The following is a 27,736-nucleotide window of genomic DNA, read 5'->3' as shown; positions in this document are numbered from 1 at the left end:
TCCCTCTTTATCCATCGCGATTGGTCCCCGGTGTAGCGTACTTCTGGAACAACAAACAGTTCTGTTTATTTTCTTTTTAGTCTCGTTCAATAGCATGACAAGCGTATCCACACGACAAACTCGCAAGATTATTTCCAGCTTAACAATCTAGACAAACACCGAGAGAATTTTGTTAGTTGTAATGGAAGGTTTTCAAGTGTGTTTCCATGAATAAATAATGTTAACACTAAATAATATCACGCAGAAACTGCTTTTCTGATAGTGCTAATTGATTGGAATTCTCTTCCATAACTAATTTTAATTGAGTGCTAATTGATTGGAATTCTCTTCCATAACTAATTTTAATTGAGGTAATTACAATGATGAAAATTTATAAACGCACATTTGGGTTATTGAACAAGTTAAACATCTTGCAAAAACATGTATGCTTGCAAGTAAGGAAGAATAATAATTTCCGTAATTTGTTCCACGCAAAACCATTTGATGCCACTAGACAATGCACAAGTGAAGTATCACATCTTTCATTAAGGTCAACTAGCAATTTTTGGTGCTTGAATAGGCATTCCCATTCAGGACCTGGAAGAACAGGCAAACTGTTTGCAGAAAGGGAGAATGAACTTGCACATTCTATTATGGAGAATAAGTCCGAGTATAGTGAAACACTGGCTTCCCGTTTGGAAATGGAAACTGTGAATGAAACTGAATTTCAGAGCTTATTGTCATCAAGTTGGACGGACTTAACACCACAACAAGTTGTTGGAAACTTTAAGAAAGTATCTTTTTACTGTGCAAATTCACAGCGAAGTATGACAGATTGTGCTTTTGATCCTGTTTTCAAATCTCTGGTAGAAACATGCAAATCTGTAAGTGATGATGAATTGTTGATGTTACTGCAGTGCTTGTGTATGTGGAAGCAAAATGTAGAAGTAGAATCCATAAATTCTCATAATTTCTGTGAAGCATGGAGTTCTCTTGATAAAGAGTGCATTGCTCGTTTGAAATTGTGGAAGAGACAAAAAATTTTGCTCTTTGCAGATCATTGGTATAGTCTAAAGTTGGGCCGTGTTTGTGACTTTGTGTGGTATGGCATAAGAAAAATCAGCCGGAAAACTGACAAACTTTCTCCTTCAGAACTTGTACAAACCATGTTCTTTGTGAATATCTGCAGAAGGATAGATTCAAACATCAGTATGTATGATTTTGAATATTCATTTGAAAGATGTATTAATGAATTGACCAGCAATGAAATGGGAATTATAGCTATGGGATTTTTTAAATCGCAAACAAAGATTCATAGCCATACACTACTGACTCTCATTATGGAAAAAATAATTGACGATATTAACATTGTTCATGAAATTACGTTGTGTTCTTTGTTAAAACTTTTTCGATATGGTATGCCAATTAATCTTACTGCCATGCTGTATGAACTCCTAGATAAGTTAGTTCCACAAGTGGAGCGTTTGTCGTGTCATGCTCTTGCTCACGCTGCATTAGCTGGTGTCAATTCTCAAGTTTTTCATGAAGCATTAATAAGAAACATTGTCCATAAGTACATTGAAAACATACACAGTGTACGTTTGAAAGAGTTGGAGAAAATCCTGTTTGTAATGAATTCATTTAACTTTGATCCAAAAACTGAACCATGCATCTTCGAAATTATCTTGCAAGAAATGACCAGGCAGGAAAGAGAAGTGGAAATAACAAAACACCCAAAGTGTTTCATAGAATGTATTCAGAACCTAAGTTTCAGAAGGATATTTCCTTCTGAACAAATAAGCAGAGCGTTAGATCCAGATTTCATCAAACTTGTATATGGTAAGTTTCCTAGGAACGACTTAAGATGACCGGACCCCTCTCCGATTTTCTTCATATTTGGCATACTCACTAATTGAGGCCTCCTAATCACAGATCTGAAGTTAAGAGTTGTCAGAAACGTCTAGAAATTGCAAAATAAGCAAAAATAAGTCGTTAGTTTTCGGAATGGAAGAGTCTATTTTCGCAATTTTTTTTGTTTCACAAGGAAATATATATATTCCTGATACTACCACGACACCAAATTTTAACTATGTTTGCCTAACCTAACCTAACCACATGCCAATGGTTCGTGGGGCTAGCGTCAGTGGTTCGCAATTATTTTGCAATTTCATAATTATGAATAGGAAATAAGTTAATATAAATATTGTGAACAGGATTATTCAATTTAGTGGGTATATTTGTGGAATAAAAAAAGTATCTAGCTATAAGGATAATTTAGGTTTGATTTCCGACAAATTTTAACTTCAGATTCGTCATTAGCAGCCCTCAATTAGTAAGTATGTCAAATATGAAGAAAATCTGAGAGGGGTCCGGTCATCTTAAGTCATACTGTTTGCTATATATTAGTGACTATGGTTCTTTATTAGAATGCCTAGATCCAAAAATGTGTAACAAAGAGAAGTTCCGAAATACTATTGGATTGATTGAATTAGGTTATTTTACATCACTTTTCTGCCACTTTTGACTATTTGTGACGATACATGTGAGTGATTATATGATAAAATTGATGAAGGAACAAGTATAAAGAATGCCCATGGCCAGGCAGGGATTTAAACCCTGGAGTCATAGCATACTGTGCTAACCACAACCCCATGGTGGTTGGCAAAATGCTGTTTGAGTATTAGATGTGACCACCGATAGTCACCCACCGACCCTACAATCAGCAACATGACTTACGGTTGACTGTTGTCAAAAAGTTTAGTATTTGTATGATATTTCTAAATTTTCTATAGCCAATGACCCCCTCCCCCCACACATAATTGAAGGAAGCGTGTGTAAAACATGGTAAGTGACATTTTGGTCATTTCTGAGTTCATTAAGAAAAAAGGTTATTAGAAGCTAATAATTATTACAAATGATAATAGGAAAAAATATTCCATAATAATACACAAGACATGTGAGGTACTGTTCAATGAAACCTACATCCACCATAAAATGCATCCTTACTAATAAAATATTAAAAATGATGTAAAGCATATTTAAAATAAAATGAATGTTTCCCTACAACTGGGGTCATCATATATCTGTTATTACACCAACTACAGCAAATGAACATACAGAAACCAAGAACAACATGATTATGATTGCTTGTTATACAAACAATATAAAGATATTTGTAAGAGTTTTATCATGAAATAACAAAGTTTTCTTGCCTGAAAACTGCTTATGAGTTATGTGGGTACTAATGTACTATTCCACAAACAGATTTCTTCATTTTTACACAAGAAACTACTTATGGTAATATGTTCCTGTTGCATTGTCTAACATCTGGAAGGTGTTTTCTGTCATGTGGGAATATATCATAGTGGAAATTCATTATTTTTGTTGAAAATTAATTCTCCGACGCACAATAGCCTTTGGCGCGTACAGCTCCGTAGAGTATCGCGTGTCGTGCTTGTGTTTTGTCAATTGCAGGGTTTCCAACCAACCACTCCATTGTTTTCCGAAAAGATGATGTGTCGTGGATGCGTGGTGAAATTCATACCATGTGTGGAAGATCCACTGGATTTTGTAATTGGGTACTTGAAAAATGGATAGCCCCACAAACCATTCACGCATAGCCCCACGAACCATTTCCGGCAAGGTTAGGTTATGTTATGCAAGCATAGTTAAAATTTTGTTCATAAAATAATGCGTAGAAGCTTAAAAATAAATAAATCACTGGAGTATTTTATGGGTTACGAAGGTTGGAAACACTGCATCGACAAAGCACGACGCGCGATGATCTGTGAAGGTGTACACGCCATACCGTTTCTTACGCAAATGAAACAACGCAAATAAAGAAGTACTTGTAATGTAAAAAAAATGACATTACCTTCATCAAAAAAACGTGAATACATCTTCAAGAATGTTCCGCGAAGCAGATAGGTAAGTACAAATGTTAAAAGTGACGAAACTAAGAAGTTACATGTGTTTGTGGAATAGTAAATTTTTACTGTTATTTGTACTACTTTAAAAGTTCACATAACCATTACTGTACAGTACAACATAGTGTAATAAACAATAGACACACAACCTCATAGGGCTATTCCCTGTAAGATTGGAAAAGATCTAGTGAACTAGGAAGAAAATGTTGCTAGAAGACTAAAAAAAACATTACATTACCAGTTCGATCTCCGGGAAATGTCTCTAACTCGTTTCTTCCGTCATTTTTAACATTCGTACTTACCTATTCGACATTGCGAAAGATTCTTTAAGATGGGATTTTGCTTTTCTCATGAAAATAATTTCTATTTTCAACATATTGAATAATTTTTGTTCGTTCTTTTTTCGCTTGCGTAACACACAATATGGCAGGCACAGCTTGACTAGCATTGTCGATCATCAGTGGGTATGCAGTGTTTCCAACCTTCCTAACCGAAAAATAACTACTTTAGTGTTACTACATTAGTTACGTTTCGTTAACTAGGTTAGGTTAACATAGTTTAAAAAAGGGTACATAATTCATGACTGGGTAACATATATTCTGCTTCTTTTTTTTTGGCATTATACATCTTTTAATGTTTCACACAACAAGTGCTGTTTCACTTTAACTACATTATGCATATCCTGTACGCGTCATCTTTTCGCAAAACAATGGCGTGGTTGGAAACACTGACAGGAGGTTACGTCATCACACTTACACAGCATCCGGTTTACATATAGAAAGCAATTACAAGCAGCAGCAACTTTGCGTTGGAGAGATATTTTCCTTTGAAAATACATTACTTCCCAGGAAAAATGGAAGAAGACACCACCTCCACCTTTCATAAGGCAACATGAACTCCTTTCCGTAAGTAGTTTCAAGGGTCCCGGGTTCAAATCCCGGTCGGGCTTGGTTGTTTGTGAATGTCCATTCATCCATTTCATCATTTCATCACTCATCCTCATCTTCGCAAATTAGCCAAGAGGCACAAAACGCGAAGTAAAATAAACTAAATCAATCAAAACCGTAAGTAGTTTCTTCTGTAAAAATTAAGAAATACGTTTCCCAGAGATCGAACAGTTACCAACGTTACATAAAGACCATTCATTGAATTATTTTGTACTACTTCTAGAAAAAAAGTATTTTTTTTTTACACTGTGTTTATGATAACGTGACCAGATGTCCCCCATTCACAGAGACAGCTCCATTGTATCACATGGCAATTTTACTCGAAATTTGAAGGATGGCACGTTGTACTTTATAACTCAAAAATGACCAAAATGTCACTTAACATGTTTTACACCTGAGCCTTTCAATTTACCTTCATTTAATAATTTTAAACTTTTGAAAATTGGACTGGGTTTAAAACCCCCACCCCTTCCACTGATATCCGGTGAGCTTCCCCTGGAGATCAATTTTAGACACGGAGCTGAGTAATAGTAGAGAAGGTGTATTGTTGCAGTAATTTTAAGCTGGTAAGGCACAAAAAAAGAATGCATTTTGTGGTGGATGTAGGTAGAAGTAGAGCATAGGCTTTATTGAACAGTACCTCGTGTGTATCTGTTGTGTATTATTTATTATGTAATATTTTTTCCTTTTAGCATGTGTAATTAGTATTATTATTTGTGTAGTCAGAAGAAAATTGCTGCTTAAAATATACCCTAAAATTTCTGTAGGTTTTGACAGACAAGTGGCAATACATGATGCAACATGTTTTCAGGATAGAGTGTAAGTTGTAGGAATTGCAACATGTTTTTCAATAAATTCTAACAATGGTAATGTATCTCTGACCGGAGGTATGCAATTTGATTCAAATGTACAGAAAGTGGTGAGCAACATCTTTGTTCATACTTCTGCATGTGGGACTTTCGTTTGACTTATTTCTGTTAATTTTAGGGTCAATGTATGGCATTGGAAGAGAAGTCCTTATCCTGGACTGCAATTTGGAAATAGATTGTCCAGAATATAATGGAAAGAGACTTGATTCTGATAAAAGAAGACATTTGGCACATGTATGTAAAATCATAAGATTTCTTTATTGGTTCTTTAGAAAATTAGACATTGGTGCCCATGAAAGGCTCTAGGTTTGAGCTATGTCAATGGGTGTTCCTTTATGAGTGTCGATTTGCCGTATTTAAGTGTATAATGCGCACGCACCCTGGTGACAAACAATTATATCTCGTATATAATGTGCAGTACAATTCAGGTCCAAGAAATGGCTTTCTTAGTTGTAGGTCGTAAAGTTCTTGCTATGCCGATCAAGAGGAGAATATCGTCTTGTGTATACAATGAGTCGCCAACCCACACCACCTTCCACGTCTCCCTCTACCGTGCTTATCATCCCAAAGCTCCTGTAACCACCTTGTTTATTCTGTAGTAGAAGAAAGTGAGATCAAAATTATGTTATGGATTTGCAGCGCTCATAAAGTTATTTTGTATCATTTCCTGCCCGACAAACACCACTGATACCATCCCATGTGACAGAAGGTGCATGCTCGAATTCAGCCAGAACAGCACCATTTTTCTTCGTGATGGATGCGGTAAACACGGTTTTAAATTACTTACGTGAAATTTAGAAAATTTCGCACTTCCGCTTTGCACAATTTAATGGTTAAATCCAATTAATTTCGAAGATCCACTGTTTTCATTCACAAAAGGGTACAGCGTTTGAAGCGGAGATAGTTCCGCATCACTGCTTTGTTTGTTCCCAGGCAGCAGTAGTTGCAATTTCTCCCGTTCAGCGGCGCTGGCATGCAGTACCTGAAGTTCTGTGGATGCTAGTTTAAGCAATAGACACGTACTTCTTCCAATTATAACTTAACGCCCATTTCCTTTTAGATATATATAGGCTTATTCATATTATATTTACATAAGTTAATTCTTGGCCGTTATTAGCAAAAATCTACATTTCGGTGTACCCTGTCCCCCCTTCCTGAAGAGAGTGTGTAGACTTGCGTAGCCACTGGTTCCACGAGTAAAAAAATATATATATAACCTTCAGTACCGCAAAAGGTGGCTGAAGGTATGTGTACATATGTACCCGGTTTCCCACATGAGATGTACTATTGAATTAAAGGTGAAAAAAAGATCAAGTGTGTGTATTATAAGCAAGAAAGAAAGTTAAAGTATCCGCCGATTCATAGTATCAAGAAAGATTCTTCGTTTCATTCATAGAGAAAAGACACCTCTTTACCTAGCTGTATTGGACCAAAACATCTGAGGCCGACTGCTCCCTTCCCTTCCTTTTATAGGCCCCGCTAATCACCTAACCGTTACTGGGAACTTTCCGCTGGTCGGCTGTCCAGAGACACACCTACCTACCCAACGGCCAAGAATACGCACGTACATGAATACATAGACATCCACCACATTACCAAAATACATGACACTAAAACCCGATCGATCCAATTAAATTAATTAATTACACACATAAAATAAAAGAGGATCAAGTAATGATTCGCCTCATTACAAGGTGGCAACAAAAACTCCTTCGTCGTCGCTTTGTAATCAAGGGGTCCCAGGTTCGATACCCTTAGGAGAGACATAGTGGTTCGGATCCCACTTTAAACTGTAGGTCCAGTCTCAATTAGCCTTTCTGTGCACAAAGTGGACTTAAAACACCAACTCAATCAAAAACAAAAACTCCTTATGCCGCGTGCCAGATGTTTTAGTATACCAGAACACAAAACAATTTAAGAGCACAAAAAAATGTCAGAACAGATTGTTATTTTTTTTCTTTACCATACTATTCATTTCTATTGTATTGTTGTACACTAAAATTTACAATAGTATTGAAAAAAGAAAATCTTCATTTTTGTCTGTGTGATTTGAAATCTGGCTACAATATGTAACATTTTGGATGAATTCTTCAACAAAGTAATTCCTTGATCAGTGGGTGTCCATGATTTTTATAACTTGTTTATTTAAGTCCACTTTTATGCACGGATGGTTAATTTTTTACTGAACCTACACTTTAAAGTGGGATCCGAAACACTATGTGCTTCCACCAGGTATCGAACTCAGAATCCCTTCATTGCAAAGTGATGACATTACCACCATGCCATCAGGGGGGCGTGATTTTTGTAACTTGTAGGGGAGGTATGATTTCTTTCTTTTTAGTAGTGATTCATATATTTTGAAAATTTTCCTGCATTTAACATTTTTTTAGGAATGCTGTGCCAATGTAAGGAGATGGTATCCTGGGTAAGGTGTGGACATTTAATTGTGGTGGTTAATTAATCTGTAATCATCATCATCACCATCATTGTAATTATCCCAGAGAGGAAGAAAAGCAAGGTACAATAACAAAAATATGAGCACCAACGGAAGCAATGAACAGGGAAGATCACTAGTGCTATTAAATGTATGGGCAGATCATCTTAGACCCACACACACACATTTGTGGAAAATCATAATTTTGGTAGAGGAATGGACTGAATTTTCAGTTCAAATTCAGTATATTAAATGATATTTTGATGTTGAAATTTGATGTAGAAACTTTGTGCTTGTTACAAAAAAAATCTATCCTGATAATCATAATCACCTCTCCATTTACCTATGTGAAAGATATGGACTCTTAATAAGTTTATTACAGTGTGTAATGACCCTGCGTTATCGCCACTTTCTTACAATAGACCCTGCGTGGTCGCTATATTCCTTTTGATTTAACATTTCAGTTGAAAGAGTTGAGCGGAATGTCTCTGCAAGGCATACACTTTGAGTTTTAAATTAGACTTGTTCTTTAAATGTTAATAATTGTCACTTACATTGTTATATCCATTGTTTTGTAATGCAGAGTCCTGCGCAACTTGTTATTAATTGTATTGTCTTAATGCACACAGTTTTTGTTTACGTTAACACATGTATCTAGTGATTTTTCCACTAGTGACTTCTTGGTATAAAAACATGATAATTCTCAGTGTGGAGGTTGCAACATGTGAATGAAAAGTGAGTTGGCAACGTGTACTCTTAGTTAGAGAATTTTCACCGCCCATGCACCACCACAAGTATAAAACCAGCGCAGCAAGGCCGAGAGCTCAGTTGGATCCCTGATGTCAACTGGCAAACATCCAGGGTGAACCGACCTCCCAGCCAGAAGCCTGGCAGCCATCCCAGAATGAAGGAGGGAGAAGAAAGAAGAAAAGGGCCTATCAGCAACCTACCTGCCCGGCTTGATTGGGAGTACCAGGACCGTCCTTCCTAACCTGCCGTCCCTGAATAGGAGACACTGGTTGGCTTGCCAATTCCCAGCTAACGCCGGGGGTGTCACGGCATCCTTTCTTCCCTGACCTAGCGCCCCCTTGTCAGAAACATCAAACCGGTTAGTGACCGGGGGGTGCCACTTCTCCTACATCCCACTTGTCAGGGGTGCCAATTGGCTATGGCCAGTTCCCAGCTGAGGTTGGGGTTACCGCATGCTTCATACTGTCTTTTACAGGAGAGCCCGTGACGTCATCAGCGACCAAGGCCCTAAATAAAATTAGATCCCCATACTCCCCCTGCCACCTCACTGCAAGGAATAAATTGGTTGTCCCCCCCACCTTATCTCTTCGAGACCAGAAGTGGTGCAGGTAAATGCCGTGAGTGTTACAAGACACGTGTGTAAGTGTGCTAACTGACATCCTTATGTTCTTTATAATAAGTATATATATATATAAAGCTGGTGTAACCTTTCCTTATCCCACTAAGCCCTAAGATATTTATTGGAGTCTGTGTTCCACAACTGTTAAGAAGTTTGCACTTATGGGTATACTTTGCCACCCTCCTAATGGGAGTGTTTAGGGTGTTGAGCGCAGCCTGTATTGCTGTGTAGTTTTGATAGTGGACATTGCAAGGGGAATCTCGATTTTACGTTTTTCGGGGCCAAGCCGGAAAAAATTTAAAATGGGGGAAAATGTAACATGAAGGAAAATTTTATAACATGTATCTATGTTGGGACCATCAAGATTGAATGTATAATGTAGGAAAATGTAAAATCAGGGTTCCAGTGCACTTTTTTTTTTCATTAAATAAATATAATTGTTATCCCACATTTTGCTGTAGGAAGTATAATGGTTCTGAACTCACACAATAATCTACATTGCGGAAAATATATTGGAAACTTAACTGTGAATTTCATACACAGTGGTCTCTTTTTAATTCGAATTATGTGATAATTTGAACAGAAAACTATTGAAGTTATTTTAATAACGTACGTTTAATTAATTCGAATTTTGGATAGTTCAATTTTTTACTGTGTCCCCTTAGAGTTCGAATTAAAAAGAATCCACTGCATATGACTTTATTCCGGACATAATTTTATTTTGGGAAAAAGTTGCAGGTAACTGCACTTCCAAACATTGAATTGATTGATTTGGTTTATTTTACTTTGAGTTTGCATTTCTGCCACTTTGGGCTAAATGAATGTGAATATTACTGTGGTTAGTGCATCTGTCAACAACAAACGTGCGGGGGGAAATCAGGAAAATGCAAATTGAAGTTGTGATATCATTTAGTGATATTTAGGAAAAGTAGCTAAGAATCAAACATTTGAATATAATTAAAAAGTAGCTATATTCTCCATGCATAGCAAGCAAAATGTGTTTAGCTGTAGTTTAGGGGTATGTTGATTTTCATTTTATGTTACTGGGGCTGTATTTGTATGTTTTTTTTTAATGCTGAGGGTGTAGATTCACACACTGTGTCTACATTTCAGAAATTTTGCAGTTTTATTCCTGAAGAAGGCAAGAAACATTCAGTGGCAAACAGAATGCTTCTTGAATGTTTTCAAACTTCGAAAGAGTTGCTGAGAGAAGATGGATCAGTGGTGATGAAACATGTACTACCTCAGTATGAAAGGGCAGGTACGTTGTTCTTTTTACTTTTTTTTTCCCCAATTTGATTGCTATTCTCTATATTGATGTTTCAGGATTAATCTGCACAGTGGCCAAATATTGGGTTCAATTCTAAGTAAGGAAACCAGGTTATTCGTTGTTCAAAGCATGTTGGTTCTGTGAATTTCAGTGAGAAATGGGTGGAAGTTAGGGATCAACAGCTCTCTAGTTGTACACATGTTACAAGGTGTCTACCAGTCTGGTAATCCTGGAAAAGTCATGGAGATGAAAGTGAAATTTACTGAGTTTCTGGAACAATGAACATTTTTGTAGCAGCGTACTCATAGTAGGTTTTTGAACAACAACAAAAAGGACAAACAAGAAATTTTAAATTTGTTGTCGACAAACTGTACTTCAGTTTGATATACCTAGTGTTACCAGTAGTTCCAATAGAAATTGTATATTAAATACTCGAGCAAGAGAGGTCATATTTTGTACTACAGTAAACCCTTGTTAACACAAACTCGCTTAAGACGAACACTCGGTTAACATGAACAAAATGTTGGTCCCGGCAGGGATGTATTATATCTTATAGAAAGTTTTATCAGTTCATGCGAATTTCGGTTACCACAAAAAGTTTTTCATATTTTTTTTTTCTGTTGTTCCTCTGTCATTCCTCTGCTAGGTATGTAAGAAATCTCTCAACAATCTCTATCATCTTGTCAAACAATCAACTTATACAGTTTTGTAACCAATAGATTCAGATCAACAACGTGTTCAAATGTGGTTTTCTATTCTTTAAAACATAGCCAGTATGAGTATTATAAAACTTGGGTGCAATTGCTCGACAATCGCGACCATCGCGTCAACAGTGAGCTTATATGAATTTAACCAACAACTCCATTTGTGTGTTCAGATCTGTTTCTCTATTCCTTAAAACGTAACCAGTACAGTTGGCCATGAAGGTACCAGGCATTTGCGTTCCCGTCCATGACAGCACAATATACAGGAATTTTTCACCAGTAAATGATCTGTGAATACTGTAGTACTGTTTTCTATGTTAACATACATAATACGTATTGTAAATGGTTAATGTGTAGAAAGAACTGTAATGCAACAATAAAATTTGAGTCCCCAGTTAGCACGAATTTTATTAACACGAACTTTTGATTTTTCGGTCCCGTGGGATTCGTGTTAACGAGGGTTTACTGTATTTTCATGTAGAAATCTTACACAGTGGCTGTTGGCATTTATCACTTTCTTGTTGCAATTTTTGGGTTGGGGGAGGAGAGGTGGGATGGAGAGAGAGTGTGTTGTGTAAGTCATTTCCTGCTGCCAGCCCCCAAGGTGGAGTGGTTAGCTCATAGCGCTATGACACCAGGGGTCCCGGGTTCAAATCCCGGTCTGGGCATGGATGTTTGTCAGTGTCCATTCATCAATTTCATCATGTCATCACTCATCCCCATCTTCGGAAATTAGCTAAAAGTGGCACAAAAAGCGAAGTAAAATAAAGCAAATCAGTCAATCATTTCCTACTAACGAACATTACAATTAATACATCTATTAATTTCATTTTCTTTTTTTCTTTCAGACATTGTGTTTTGTCTCGGACAGGATCAGAAACCTCTGAAGTTACCAGATGAATTCTTGATGCAATCAAATCCTAGCATAAAGTATCCCATTATCAATTATGGAGACTGGTACTGCTTAGTCATTGGGGCGTACAATGCATTTATAAGAGATACAACAGACCCTGTTGGTAACTTGGCCAGAAAGCTTCGTCAGTTGGAGACGATAGGATTTAAGCCTATAGTGGTAAGTGTCACTTTGAAAAATAGTCTGGCCTCTTTCATGACATTGCTGTAAGTTCTGTCGCATTGTAACTAAGGGGTCCCAGTTTCGATCCCTGGTGGCAGCACGTTGCACAGTGATTCGGATCAAACTTTAAACTGTAGGTCCAGTCCAAATGAGCCCACCTGAACGTAACATTGACTCGGAAGTTGACTTATCACTGTTGATTGATTGCTTTGTTGTTTTAAGTCCACTTTATGCACAGTAAGGTTAATCAGGACTGGACCTACATTTTAAAGTGGGATCCGAACCACTTTGTGCCTTCACCAGTATCGAACCCAGGACCCCTTGGTTACAAAGCAACGACGCAATCATTGCACCATCGGGGAGGCCCTTATTACTGTTGAAAATGAGTATTCAAGGAATCTGCACTCTGTACACTTAGATATTTATTGTGCACAACCAGGGTGTACATGATTTACATGTTTATATTCATAAAAATAATATAAATCATGGATCAAGAAAGTGTGGGGCATTACCCCCACACCCCCTATACGCCTTCATGGCATGGTGCTAAGCACAGGGGAGCACTTTACATTTTTTTTAACATAAATCATGGTGGATGCAGTAAACGCAGTTTTAATATTGCGTATGTGATGTTTCGTATTTCCATGTTGAAATTTTTTTTTTTTTTCCGATTAATTTCAAAGGACCACTGGTGTTCGCTCCCGCTTGCCAACAGAAGCACCTCTTCTAGTTTCGGGATGCAATCTGTAGGTGTCTCAGGAATGGTTGTGATGCTGTAGACAAGGTACACTTAATGGAAATATTCAAATATACATATTAGAGTGTTTTTTGTGTACATAATACAGCATTGCTTCTTCATTCTATCACAGACTACTAACTCACTTTATATGAGGTGCTAGAGTCCTGCAAGTCTTGTGGTGGCCATCTTGGCTCCAATTGTATAACTCACTGAACAACTGGCTTCGTTAAGAGAGGTTACAGCATGTGGGGCAGAGATAGTAGTTAGTGCATCATCACTACTTTGTTCCCAAGTGGCGGTAGTTCCAATTTCTCCCATTTGACAGCACTGGTGAGGGTTACTTGACTTAAGTTGTCTGCTGTGCTCCAGTGCTGCCAGGTGACAGAAACACAGAACACCCGCAATAGAGAGCACAGCATACAACTCAAGGCTTTCCCTCTCCCCCCCAAATGCAGTAATAGCATAATCTGAGAATGTTGCACTAAGTTACAGGCAATTTATAGAAATATGTAATTCATTGAAATATGTAAAATCATTGGCAATTTAAACAATCTCTGTGTCAATATTGGCTGATACGAATTAAAGTACCAATTAATTTGCCCCGCTCATAAAACAGATGTTCATATGTACAAAATATTCCCTTCTCTCTCTCTTTTAACAGGAGTCAATGCTTTGATAGTTTTACTCAGCAGCATACTGGGGTGTAAGAGGTGATCCTTCCACTTAGTGCACCCAATTGTCAACCTCACTTCCACATAGTGCACCCAATTGTCAAACTCACTTCCATTTGTGCACCCAATTGTCAACTTTCAGTACCACATAGTGCACCCAATTGTCAACCTCACTTCCACATAGTACATCCAATTGTCAACCTCACTTCCTTGTAGTGCACCCAATTGTCAAACTCACTTCCAGGTAGTGCACCCAATTGTCAACCTCACTTCCATGTTGTGCACCCAATTGTCAACCTCACTTCCATGTAATTCACCAATTGTCAACCTCACTTGCCCATAGTGCACCCAGTTGTCAACCTCCCTTGCACATAGTGCACCCAGTTGTCAACCTCACTTTCATATAGTGCAACCAAGTGTCAACCTCACTTCCACATAGTGCATCCAATTGTCATCGTCATTTACAAATTGTGCACCCAATGGACAACCTCACTTCCACATAGTGCACCCAATTGTCATCCTCACTTCCACATAGTACAACCAATTGTCAACCTCAATTCCATGTAGTGCACCCAATTGTCACCCTCACTTCCACTTAGTGTACCCAATTTGTCAACCTCACTTCCATGTTGTGCAGCCAATTGTCAACCCCACTTCCACATAGTGCACCCAATTGTAAACCTCACTTCCATGTAGTGCACCAATTGTCAACCTCACTTCCATGTTGTGCACCCAGTTGTCAAACTCACTTCCATGTAGTGCACCAATTGTCAACCTCACTTCCATGATGTGCACCCATTTGTAAACCTCACTTCCATGTAGTGCACCAATTGTCAACCTCACTTCCATGTTGTGCACCCAGTTGTCAAACTCACTTCCATTTAGTGCACCAATTGTCAACCTCACTTCCATGATGTGCACCCAATTGTCAACCTCACTTCCGTATAGTGCACCAATTGTCAACCTCACTTCCATCTTGTGCACCCAATTGTCAACCTCACTTGCACATAGTGCACCCAGTTGTCAATCTCACTTCCACATAGTGCACCCAATTGTCAACCTCACTTCCATGCAGTGTACCCAATTGTCAACCTCGCTTGAACATAGTGCACCCAATTGTCAACCTCACTTCCACATAGTGCACCAAATTGTCAACCTTACTTCCATGTAGTGCACCCAATTGTCAACCTTACTTCCATGTGGTGCACCTATTGTCAACCTCACTTCCATCGTATGCACCCAATTGTCAACTTCACTCCATGTAGTGCACTCAATTGTGAACCTCACTTCCACATAGTGCACCCAATTGTCAACCTTACTTCCATGTTGTGCAACCAATTGTCAACCTCACTTTCATCCTGTGCACCCAATTGTCAACTCACTTTCATATACTGCACCCAAGTGTCAACCTCACTTCCACATAGTGCATCCAATTGTCAACCTCACTTGAATGCAGTGCACCCAATTGTCAAACTCAATGCCATGTAGTGCACCCAATTGTCAACCTTACTTCCATGTAGTGCACCAATTGTCAACCTCACTTCCATCTAATGCACCCAATTGTCAACCTCACTTCCACGTAGTGCACCCAATTGTCAACCTCACTTCCACATAATGCACCCAATTGTCAACCTCACTTCCATGTAGTGCCCCCAATAGTCAACCTCACTTCCACATAGTACATTCAATTGTCAACCTCACTTCCTTGTTGTGCACCCAATTGTCAACCTCACTTCCATTTAGTGCATCAATTGTCAACCTCACTTCCATGTTGTGCACCCAATTGTCAACCTCACTTCCATGTAATTCACCAATTGTCAACCTCACTTACCCATAGTGCACCCAGTTGTCAACCTCCCTTGCACATAGTGCACCCAGTTGTCAACCTCACTTCCATCTAGTGCTCCAATTGTCAACCTCACTTTGTTGTTGTGCACCCAATTGTCAAACTCACTTCCACATAGAGGACTCAATTGTCACCCTCACTTCCACATAGTGCACCCAATTGTCAACCTCACTTTCATATAGTGCATCCAATTGTCATCCTCATTTACAAATTGTGCACCCAATGGACAACCTCACTTCCTCATAGTGCACCCAATTGTCATCTTCACTTCCACTTAGTACACCAAATTGTCAACCTCAATTCCATGTAGTGCACCCAATTGTCACCCTCACTTCCACTTAGTGCACCCAATTTGTGAACCTCACTTCCATGTTGTGAAGCCAATTGTCAACCCCACTTCCACATAGTGCTCCCAGTTATCAATCTGACTTCCACATAGTGCACCCAATTGTCAACCTCACCTCCATGTAGTGCACCCAATTGTCAACCTCACTTGCACATAGTGCACCTAGTTGTCAACCTCACTTCCATGTGCACCCAATTGTCAACTTCACTTCCATGTAGTGCACCCAGTTGTCAACCTGATTTCCACATAGTACACCCTATTGTCAACCTTACTTCCATGTAGTGCACCCAATTGTCAACCTTACTTACATGTAGTGCACCAATTGTCAACCTCACTTCCACGTTGTGCACCCAATTGTGAACCTCACTTCCAAGTTGTGCACTCTATTGTCAACTTCACGTGTATGTAGTGCACCAAATTGTCAACCTCACTTCCATGTTGTGCACCCAATTGTCAACCTCACTTCCATCTAATGCACCCAATTGTCAACTTCACTCCCATGTAGTGCACTCAATTGTCAACCTCACTTCCACATAGTGCATCCAATTGTCAACCTTACTTCCATGTTGTGCACCCAATTGTCAACCTCACTTGCACATAGTGCTCCCAGTTGTCAATCTGACTTCCACATAGTGCACCCAATTGTCAACCTCACTTCCATGTAGTGCACCCAATTGTGAACCTCACTTGCACATAGTGCACCTAGTTGTCAACCTCACTTCCATGTGCACCCAGATGTCAACCTCACTTCCATGTAGTGCACCCAGTTGTCAACCTGATTTCCACATAGTACACCCAATTGTCAACCTCATTTCCATGTTATGCACCCAATTATCAACCTCACTTGCACATAGTGCACCGAGTTGTCAATCTCACTTCCACATAGTGCACCAAATTGTCAACCTCACTTCCATCTAATGTACCCAATTATCAACCTCACTTGCACATAGTGCACCGAGTTGTCAATCTCACTTCCACATAGTGCAACAAATTGTCAACCTCTCTTCCATATAGTGCACCCATTTTGTCAACCTTACTTCCATGTTGTGCACCCAATTGTCAACCTCACTTCCAAGTTGTCCACTCTATTGTCAACCTCACTTGTATGTAGTGCACCCAATTGTCAACCTCACTTCCATCTAATGCACCCAATTGTCAACTTCACTTCCATGTAGTGCACTCAATTGTGAACCTCACTTCCACATAGTGCACCCAATTGTCAACCTTACTTCCATGTTGTGCACCCAATTGTCAACCTCACTTTCATGCTGTGCACCCAATTGTCAACCTCACTTTCATATAGTGCACCCAAGTGTCAAACTCACTTCCACATAGTGCATCCAATTGTCAACCTTACTTCCATGTTGTGCACCCAATTGTCAACCTCACTTTCATGCTGTGCACCTAATTGTCAAACTCACTTTCATATAGTGCACCCAAGTGTCAACCTCACTTCCACATAGTGCACTCAATTGTCAACCTTACTTCCATGTTGTGCACCCAATTGTCAACCTCACTTTCATGCTGTGCACCCAATTGTCAAACTCACTTTCATATAGTGCACCCAAGTGTCAACCTCACTTCCACATAGTGCATCCAATTGTTAACCTCACTTGAATGCAGTGCACTCAATTGTCAACCTCACTTCCACATAGTGCATCCAATTGTCAACCTTACTTCCATGTTGTGCACCCAATTGTCAACCTCACTTGCACATAGTGCTCCCAGTTGTCAATCTGACTTCCACATAGTGCACCCAATTGTCAACCTCACTTCCATGTAGTGCACCCAATTGTGAACCTCACTTGCACATAGTGCACCTAGTTGTCAATCTCACTTCCATGTGCACCCAGTTGTCAACCTCACTTCCATGTAGTGCACCCAGTTGTCAACCTGATTTCCACATAGTACACCCAATTGTCAACCTCACTTCCATGTTATGCACCCAATTATCAACCTCACTTGCACATAGTGCACCCAATTGTCAACCTCACTTCCATTTATTGCACCAATTGTCAACTTCACTTCCATGTAGTGCATCAATTGTCAACCTCACTTCCACGTGCACCCAATTGTCAACCTCACTTCCAAGTTGTGCACTCTATTGTCAACCTCACCTCCATGTATTGCACCCAATAGCCAACCTGAGTTCCACATAGTGCACCCAATTGTCAACCTCACTTCCATCTAATGCACCCAATTGTCAACTTCACTTCCATGTAGTGCACTCAAATGTCAATCTGACTTCCACATAGTGCACCGAATTGTCAACCTTACTTCCATGTTGTGCACCCAATTGTCAACCTCACTTTCATGCTGTGCACCCAATTTGTCAAACTCACTTCTACATAGTGAACCCAATTGTCACCCTCACTTCCACATAGTGCACCCAATTGTCAACCTCACTTCAATGTTGTGCAGGCAATTGTCAACCCCACTTCCACATAGTGTACCCAATTGTCAACCTCACTTCCATTTATTGCACCAATTGTCAACTTCACTTCCATGTAGTGCATCAATTGTCAACCTCACTTCCATGTTGTGCACCCAATTGTCAACCTCACTTGCACATAGTGCATCCAGTTGTCAATCTGACTTGCACATAGTGCACCAAATTGTCAACTTCACTTCCACATAGTGCACCCAATTGTCAACCTCACTTGCACATAGTGCACCTAGTTGTCAACCTCACTTCCATGTTGTGCACCCAATTGTCAACCTCACTTCCATGTTGTGCACCCAATTGTCAACCTCACTTCCATGTAGTGCACCCAATTGTCAACCTCACTTCCACATAGTGCACCCAATTGTCAACCTTACTTCCATGGAGTGCACCCAATTGTCAACCTTACTTCCATGTAGTGCACCAATTGTCAACCTCACTTCCATCTAATGCACCCAATTGTCAAACTCACTTCCACGTTGTGCACCCAATTGTCAACCTCACTTGCATGTAGTGCACCAAATTGGTAACCTCACTTCCATGTTGTGCACCCAATTGTCAACCTCACTTCCATCTAATGCACCCAATTGTCAACTTCACTTCTGTGTAGTGCACTCAATTGTCAATCTCACTTCCACATAGTGCACCCAGTTGTCAACCTTACTTCCATGTTGTGCACCCAATTGTCAAGCTCACTTTCATGCTGTGCACCCAATTGTCAAACTCACTTTCATATAGTGCACCCAAGTGTCAACCTCACTTCCACATAGTGCACCCAATTGTCAACCTCACTTCCACGTTGTGCACCCAATGGTCAACCTCACTTCCAAGTTGCGCACCCTATTGTCAACCTCACTTCCATCTAGTGCATCCTGGACTGTATTTTGCAGACTAACGAGGCTCTGACGTCTGGACCTACAGCCAGTATAATCTTTGTAGGACTGTTGTCCTGTGTTTTGTCCTTGTGTGTGCTGAGTGTCCCTTTAGTCAGAATGTGTTAATATTTTAGTTAACATTACAGCTATTTTAGTTATGGTAAACGGCTAGACCGTGTATAACGTGATGGGTGCAAAATAGCCTTGAAGTGCTGATGCACTCACAAATTTAAATTCAAATTCCATTTCACTCAGCATACTGAGCTTAAAGTAAGTTGAAACCAGTCGCATATGGTGGGTTCAAGATGTTAGCTATCTCACCATATTGTAGTGTTTGAATTGAGAACAATAATATGCTTAAAGAGGAGGGGGCGGTGCAAGAACAACCTTGCCCAGACAGATTTGAACCTGGGACCCCTGGCATCATAAACAAAATAATAAAGAAATATTATTTCATTGACCCTTGCTCATAAAGATGAAAACATCAATAAAATGAAGGAATAAAATATGTATTGCTTAATGGAATCTGCAAATAAGGATGGAAAGTAGGATTATTGGTATGTAAAATTGCCACCAGGGGGATTGTATTCAAGATAATGTTTTAACTTACAGGGTGGCGACAGACCTGGAAAACCTGAAAAAGTCAGGGAATTTGAGAGGTCAAAAAAAGTCAGGGAAATGTCAGGGAATTTTGTCTTTCTTGACTTTTTTTTCATGGAATGAATGTGCTAGTTGTTTGCTGTGAATGATGATGTTATGTAGCGCTGCATGGGATCAGGGGCCCCAATCTCGGGCCCCTATTATGCACAACACAACCAGAGCATCAGAACAGACACCAGTGATGAGGGGAGGGAGAGGGAGAAATTTCCAAAGGAGCAGAAAAATTTGATAAGCCTGTAAATATCATGTGGATAATGCATTGAATTATCATTTTCTTGTCTGTATGGAAGTAGTAAGGGGACAGAACATTCAACAGATGGAGGGTAGGGGGCGATGGGGCATTACCACAGTGGCACTGTTTAATAGTTGTTGGACGTCGTAGCATGGCATTTTGTCAGACATTCTGAAGGAACATGGAAACAAAAAGGGTGCTATGCAACCCTGTATTTTTTTTTTTTTTTAATGTTGTAGTACAGCATTTGTAACATGAACATTTAGGCTCCATTGATGCATACGATTTTTGTTGGATATCGCCGTCCGACTAATGTTGAAATTCGACAAAATGTTGACTACAACGTGGGACAAAAGATGCATGCATGGCATTCTTATAGAATTGATTTTTGTTGGATGTCCTCGGACTGCAACATCTGACAAAAATTCCGTGCATAAACAGAGCCTTGTACATCCGACTTTGTCTGTGTGGTGCAACATTTCATTGAACAAATTTTTGGCTTCTTATATGCATGCGATTTTTGTCGAACATAGCAGTTCAATACTTGTCATTCTGCGACATCCGACAAAATCACATGCATTGTGTGACAGTATGACATTTTTTTGTCGTTTACGACATTTGTTGGATGCAACACCCAACAAAAATGAAGTGTTAGTCTGCTGCGCCACTGCAAATATGCTGCTGGAATTTTATTGCTCTTCTGGCTCACTTAATCTTATTTAATGTAGAAAAGCATACGAAGGTTTTCTTTCATCATTCAGGCGTAATACTGGTTTTGTACAGGTGAACATTAGTTTACAATGACATGGAACTGTAATTCCATGTCAAGAAGAATCCAAGAAATCCGTATATATATATATATGTTGAATAATGTCACGAAAAAGTAAAACAGAAATCTGCATTGTTAAACGTCATATAAATTTGACAAGTGCATGATACTCCCAACCTAAAGTCAGGAAATTGCAAATTTTTCCCATCCTGAATGCAGGGATTTAAAAAATTTCCCGTCCCCACCCAAAGATTCTGTCCTGCACACCCCTAGAAAAATATAATGCATGTTGTGCGTGGAATAATTCCGATAGCCACATTCAATCAAATATTTCCCAGGATTTCCTCAATTTCTATCAGAACAATTTGCATCACAGAGCAATGTAGCAGGGTTCACACAGAAGCTGCATCTCCAGTATTTGTCACGCGAGAAGGGTTTTGAATCACTGATCTAAGTGGTGTGATGTTTTGTGGAGATCGAGTGCTTGCCTACCGCCAAGGAGAATCGTAACATTGGCATTTGTCGAGTGAGAAATAATGGAAAATAACTTTCTCAAAAATCTGATCGAACATATCAAACTGTCACGAAAATACGTACACCACCTGACCTATAATTGAAAACAGTAGTTTAAAAACACTATGATGGTATAATTTTAGGTAATTTTGCCACAAAATGCGCTAAAATGAAAATGTGAATCTTTGAATTGTAGGAAAAATAACACTGAATACTAAAAATAAATAAATGAATAAAAAAAAGAATAACAACAATTTGGAAGAAAAATAACAAAGGATCAAGGTTTCTACCAATTAGGCATACATAAAACAAGAATGTCAGTAGTAATAAATAGCATTAGCTACAGTGACTCCTGATCTAATTTTCGGCATAATCACCACTGTTGTTCTGGCATTGGTCGTAGCACAACACTAAATTTTGTGTGTCCGTGGCACGAACTATCTGTACTGCAGTGTAGCTGTCAAAACCTTATCCTGCCAGAAATCTCTTCAGCTGAACAAAGAGATGAAAGTGGGTGCATGTAAGGCCAGGACTGTACAGGGAGTGGTCCAAGATCCCTCACTTGAAATGATGTAAGCCAGCCCCTGTGGCGGAGTGGTTAGCACATCACACTACGATGCCAGGGGTCCCAGGTTCGAATCCTGGCCTGGGCATAGATGTTTGTAAGTGTCCATTCATCAATTTCATCATGTCATCCATCACTCATCCCCATCTTCACAAATTAGCCAAAAGTGGCACAAAAAATGAAGTAAAATATGGCAAATCAATCAGTCAATCATTGAAATGATGTAAAAGAGCCTGCATGTACTCAGCTGTATGGGGTCGTGCACATTGGCTTAACCTTCATCGTGTGATCATACTATCGTTCATGATGTCTGGTCTGTACACCTCACACGATTGCTGGTTGCTCTGCTGGATTCTGAGCATGCAAAAATTTGATTACCACACGTACCTTGCAGTCGGTGGGAGACTGTATGAGAACTGCCATCTTTAACCTAGAACTGTCTTAAAACGGCTGCATTTTACTGCACCAGATTACAGCCACATGACACTTCTTCCTGCCTGCGTATGCATGTTGCCCTCCGACCATTAGCACTGCATTCAGATGCCATTGGAATTTTTTTTCTGGATTCCCCTCGTACATAAACTTTCAGAAGCTGTTACCAAGAGGGTATCCTCTTTTAATATTTGATTAGCTAAATCAGGCACCTTTACAATGCAGTAGATTGCCCTTCCATAAATTGCTTGCGTTTAATTTTGATGCATATATACCCTTTTCGCCAGTAATAATGGTATAACTGCATGTTGGCAGTTTTACAGTACTTCACTTGGATATACTGTGAATGTTTGTACTGAAGTAGAAATTCCATTGCTAATGTAAGGAAATATGACACTTTGTTTTTTATGATTCAATTGTTTCACTTGTGTGCAAGGGTTAAGTTGTTTGCTTTACATAGAAAACAGAAGTAGGTTTGTACATTGAAAAATGAGTCTGCACTCATGGTTCTTGCAATCAGAGGGTTCCAAACCTCAGTGAAAATATCAACATATAATAACGAGAAAGGCTAAAGAGATTGAAAAATTACAAAATTCCTTTTTGCATCAATCACTTCACTCTAATCTCATTTAGTTGTAACTTTAAAAATATTTAAATATTGTATTGATAAACTGGCTGCTTGTGAAAAGTAATAATTTTCCAAATTCACTATTTTGCAGTTGAATACAAATCCTAAAAAAATGAATTCAATTTCGTGGAAACTAATATAGGTACTTAATATACCTGGATCTGTATGACATTCCTATTTCCATTTTCAAGAACATGAATGTAGTTTATAATTGTCAGGGAAAAATTTAATTTTTGTCCTGGAAAACCTGGAAAAGTCAGGGAATTTCATTTCTGCTTGTAGCAGAAATGACTTAGTGTGTTATTATGATAAATTTGGAAAAGGTTGCCAATGCATTTAGTGCCATCTTATTGAAATGAATTTTTCTTCTGTAATTTAGTCTGTAGCATTCAGTGTAGCTAACCTAGAATATACACTCCTGGTTGAAACACTATAGGAAGCACACAATATACTCAGATAGGCCAATTTATACTGAATACACAGTTTAAAGTGAGATCTGAACCACTTGGCATTGTGCCCCCTGAATTCACCTTGATCACCCACCCACATGGGAAATCCTGGATGGACCCTTGCCTGTGACCATTTGACTAAAAGGCCACAGCATTGACTACCATTCTACCAGGGAGGTCAATAGGAAGATTTGGATATTTATTTTAAAAATTCAGGACACTGTTTTGTTGAACACCCTGGAAAAGATTTTTAAAACATATACTGTATGATGACGCCTCCTTAGCCAAGAATGAAAAGTCCACGCTCTACTGTCCCGGATTGAAGTATTTGGCATGTACCACTATAGGGATGATTTTTCTCACCTAAAGTAGTAGCTAGTAGTCGAGCGCAGAAAACATAAACTCTAGTTAAAGATTTAAACACAAACCATCATTAAGTAAAATGTACTACAAAGATAAAGTTTTATAACATTGATATTGACTGAAATCAAAATTGAACAAGATTCTTCTTTGTCTGCTAACATCAACAATCTATTCTGCACTCTGATATAAAATACTCAAGGATCCATGCAAAAGAAATAAGTATTGGCCTCGACTTTACCCTTTCTTCCTTACAGGAAATGTAACAAATTTGAATAATCACCATGATGAATTATGTGAGTTACACGAGTTAACAATAGCTCATTTTTATAAACTTACATATATATTTGTAATTCAGCGATTGTAACTTCTTAGAACTCATCATAAGCTATATAGTTAGGATATTTTCCTGAGCACAGCATAATCCTGTTATTGTAAAACTTCTAATGTGGCAGAAATTAAGATTCAGCTTATTTTACATTAAACAGCTCGAAGGAACTAGGCAAGGTCAAGATTTTTACCATGGAAGTACCCAATGAGCAGGGTGGATAATATCACATTTTTATTTTAAAAAATAATGTTGATGATTTTTTTTATTTTAATGAGATTTTTTATTTAAATACATTTTTTATATATTTTTTTAAAAAACAAGCTTAAAATTGCTTGAATTGTTTTTGGTTACGGTTTAACGTGGTTAGTGATTTGTATATCAGTCTACACAAAATGTTTGCTGCTATTGCATTTTAAATCAAGCAAAATGTAAGCAAGTTTACATATTACATTTTCTTTCACATGAGCTTCACACCTTCAGTAAATATATTTTGTTTATTTTCCTTTCTTAGAGCCTAATAAACACCATTAAATGATTACAAGATTAATGTACTTTCACCAAAAGTGATTCTGAGATCTAAAAAATCCTTATGTACAGTGGGATCCATAAGTATTGCTCAGCAAATTGTCCATGACTATTTTCGTTGGTTTTAATCTTCAGCCTACGTATTTCTATGGACTGTATTTTTACGTATACAGATTGTTTGGTGTTTTGTGTCAGTCCTTGAAGCTCTCATTGCATAGAACAAAGGGAGAAAACGTGGTGATGGACAATTTGCTTGGTAATACTTATGGATCCCACTACATTATTCTACAAATTATTTATTTAAAGTGATTCAAATCAATCCACCTTCCCAGAGGGGCTCAATGATGTCCAATACTTACGATCGTAGCCACTTTCCTGAACGGGCCAGGAAGTCTCCCCCACACATTGCAGAGAAAAACCTGTTACTTGGAGAATGTTCTTCTTTGTATCTAATCAGTGGTGATTTATTCATTCTAGTGTTTTGGACTTTTAACCACTGTTAATTTTTTAAAAATTTACCTACGTTTCGGAGGCTGAATCTGCCTCTGTCTTCAGGGTCATGACCTTGACGTGGTCATTTGACAAAGTGGAGCCTGGGCCACTCATAATCTTACCTGGCAATTTTTTGTATATAGAGGTCCTTGTGACTACAGACGTGGCGAAGCCTAGGCCACCAAGAATAATCCTCCTAGGCAACCATTTATGTGACATAACAGACTACACGCTACCCTGAAGACGGAGGCAGATTCAGCCTCCGAAACGTAGGTAATTTTTTAAAAAAATTAACAGTGGTTAAAAGTCCAAAACACTAGAATGAATTGGAGAATGTTCCATCACAATAGCATTCACCACTTGAAGTTCGATTGAAACTTCCATTTGTCAGGACAAAAGAACGGCAATGCGAATGCGATTCAGACACAGACGACACAGCCACATTCTTTGACTGCCATAGTGCAATATGACTTGAAACTTGTAACCTTTTGCACACTGAACACACGGGAATCGCAGGAAAATAATCTTCCTCCATGTTGCATTTAACTTCATGTCGCACACTCTCTCTTTGCAAAGTGCCATTCCCACGCAAATTACTTAGAAAAATAATATTCTTGTATGCGTACTCTGCGGAAAACTTTTGCATCGTGCAAACTGCACTTCTCGTAGCGAACTAACTTCTTTTCCTTTTTTTATCACAGAAAAAGAAAGAGAAAAGCCACACTGTAACACAGAACATCACAACAATAGAGGTTTGCATTCAGATTTCAGCACCAATACTTGCTACTTCTATGAACAGTGTTCTCATTGTTAACATCCTACAGTTGTTTACTGATATACATTCAAGACTGCTGTGATTGCTGGTTCCTTACCAACAAAAACAATGCTCAAGCTTAACAAGATTCTTGATAATAAAATAAATAAATAAAAGAAAAATATACCTGCAGTGCTAACTTAGTTCAGGATGCTTCACAAAGAAAAAATTAAAAGAACGTATCAAATACATAATTACGAAAGACCTCTCTCTGTTCATATTGGATGTGGTAAACATGGTTTAAGCATTACATACGTGAAGGTTCATGTTTCCGAAGTGGATAGTATTTTCCCCGATTAATTTCGTAGGCTCACTGCCTTCATTTACTAAGGGTAGGGTGTCTGGAGTGGAGATGCTGTACCCTTAGAGAATGAAGGCAGTGAGCCTTCGAAATTAATCGAGGAAAAAAAAATCCAATTCTGCAACGTGGAAACATGAAACACACTGTATTATTAACATATCACAGATTATTAAATACTGAGATACCTGTATATTTCATTTTAATATTAACATTTTGCAGGTTTTGGAATTCTATGTTGCTGGCTCATGACTTAGTTTTACAAAGCTAAATATTATTTTCTCCGTTTCAGATTCCCTGGTTTGAGTGGACCAGAATTCCTCTGAACACCAGACAGGATTATCTTCAGGAGAAATTATTTGGCAAAAGCTGTCTTGCCAAGAAGATTGGAGCCTGAAAGATGAGTTATATGAAACATAGCACAAATAAAATAAGTACAGTAGAACCTCGAATTTATGTTTTTCAGTGGATCAAAGTGAAAAACAATTAAAATGCAGAAAAATGTAAAGATGAGGGAAAATTTTGTAACATTTAGCTCCATTTGGGACACAAAGAATGAATGTATGATGGCTGAGGCATAAGTCGCAGCAACTATATTTTTTTCTCAAAGTTAAACAGTAGTACCACAATATGATCGTATGTCCCGGAGAACATGGTACCTGTAGTGTGTGAACACGTCACCATATGATGGTGTAATGAACGGTTATTGTACAGAAGGCAGTGATAATTCATTGTTGAATCAATCACTGTCGCACGGCATCAACAGCATTTTTGTATCAGGATAGCTGTTCTTCAGGGGGAAAATGTCAGGGAGCTTGTGGAGAAGAGAGTCCTGTAGTATTCATCTCTTTTGTTACTGTAAAACTTGTATGCTATCTTTAAGAATGTTTTGATCACTTCTCTATCCTACATCTGATACACATAATCTGCATTGTTCATACATCCCACATTCTCACAAAAAAAATAGTTGCCATGACTTATGCCACAACCCTCATACAATGTGGAAAAAATGTAAAATTTGGGTTCCACTGTACTCTTGTGAGACATGCAGACGGTCAAGAAAATAGGCCCGAGGATAAATAAGAAAATACAGTAAAAGAAAACATTAATTTATTGTACAACATAGTTTATTTACAAATAAATTATATATAAAAATTTACAATATTTTTGTGTGA

General features: G+C 38.5%; 1 protein-coding gene across 2 annotated transcripts; it reads left to right on the top strand.

Moving 5' to 3' along the window:
- The first annotated feature begins 20 nt into the window (after positions 1-20).
- On the top strand, positions 21-27,736 carry LOC145997275 (FAST kinase domain-containing protein 5, mitochondrial). 2 transcript variants are annotated; one of them, XM_083134152.1, is made up of 6 exons: positions 21-1,818; positions 5,840-5,955; positions 10,638-10,785; positions 12,347-12,570; positions 13,257-13,357; positions 26,854-27,736. In XM_083134152.1, exons 1-5 carry the CDS (start codon positions 360-362, stop codon positions 13,350-13,352), a joined length of 2,043 nt encoding a protein of 680 aa, XP_082990278.1. In that variant the 5' UTR covers positions 21-359; the 3' UTR covers positions 13,353-13,357; positions 26,854-27,736. The 2 variants fall into 2 exon arrangements, with proteins under 2 accessions (XP_082990278.1, XP_082990277.1); XM_083134151.1 differs by lacking the exon at positions 13,257-13,357.

The sequence above is a fragment of the Lepisma saccharinum genome, chromosome 13, assembly GCF_977018435.1.
Source record: "Lepisma saccharinum chromosome 13, izLepSacc3.1, whole genome shotgun sequence".
NCBI lineage: Eukaryota > Metazoa > Arthropoda > Insecta > Zygentoma > Lepismatidae > Lepisma > Lepisma saccharinum.
The sequence above is the reverse complement of the archived record's forward strand: the minus strand, read 5'-3'. Positions and strand labels throughout refer to the sequence as shown.

Coding starts and splice junctions, on each gene's coding strand:
- LOC145997275 (XM_083134151.1), top strand. CDS start 360: ATGATGAAAATTTATAAACGCACATTTGGGTTATTGAACAAGTTAAAC. Junction 10,786..12,346: donor ACCTCAGTATGAAAGGGCAG/GTACGTTGTTCT, acceptor TTTTTCTTTCAG/ACATTGTGTTTTGTCTCGGA. Junction 12,571..26,853: donor TAGGATTTAAGCCTATAGTG/GTAAGTGTCACT, acceptor TCTCCGTTTCAG/ATTCCCTGGTTTGAGTGGAC.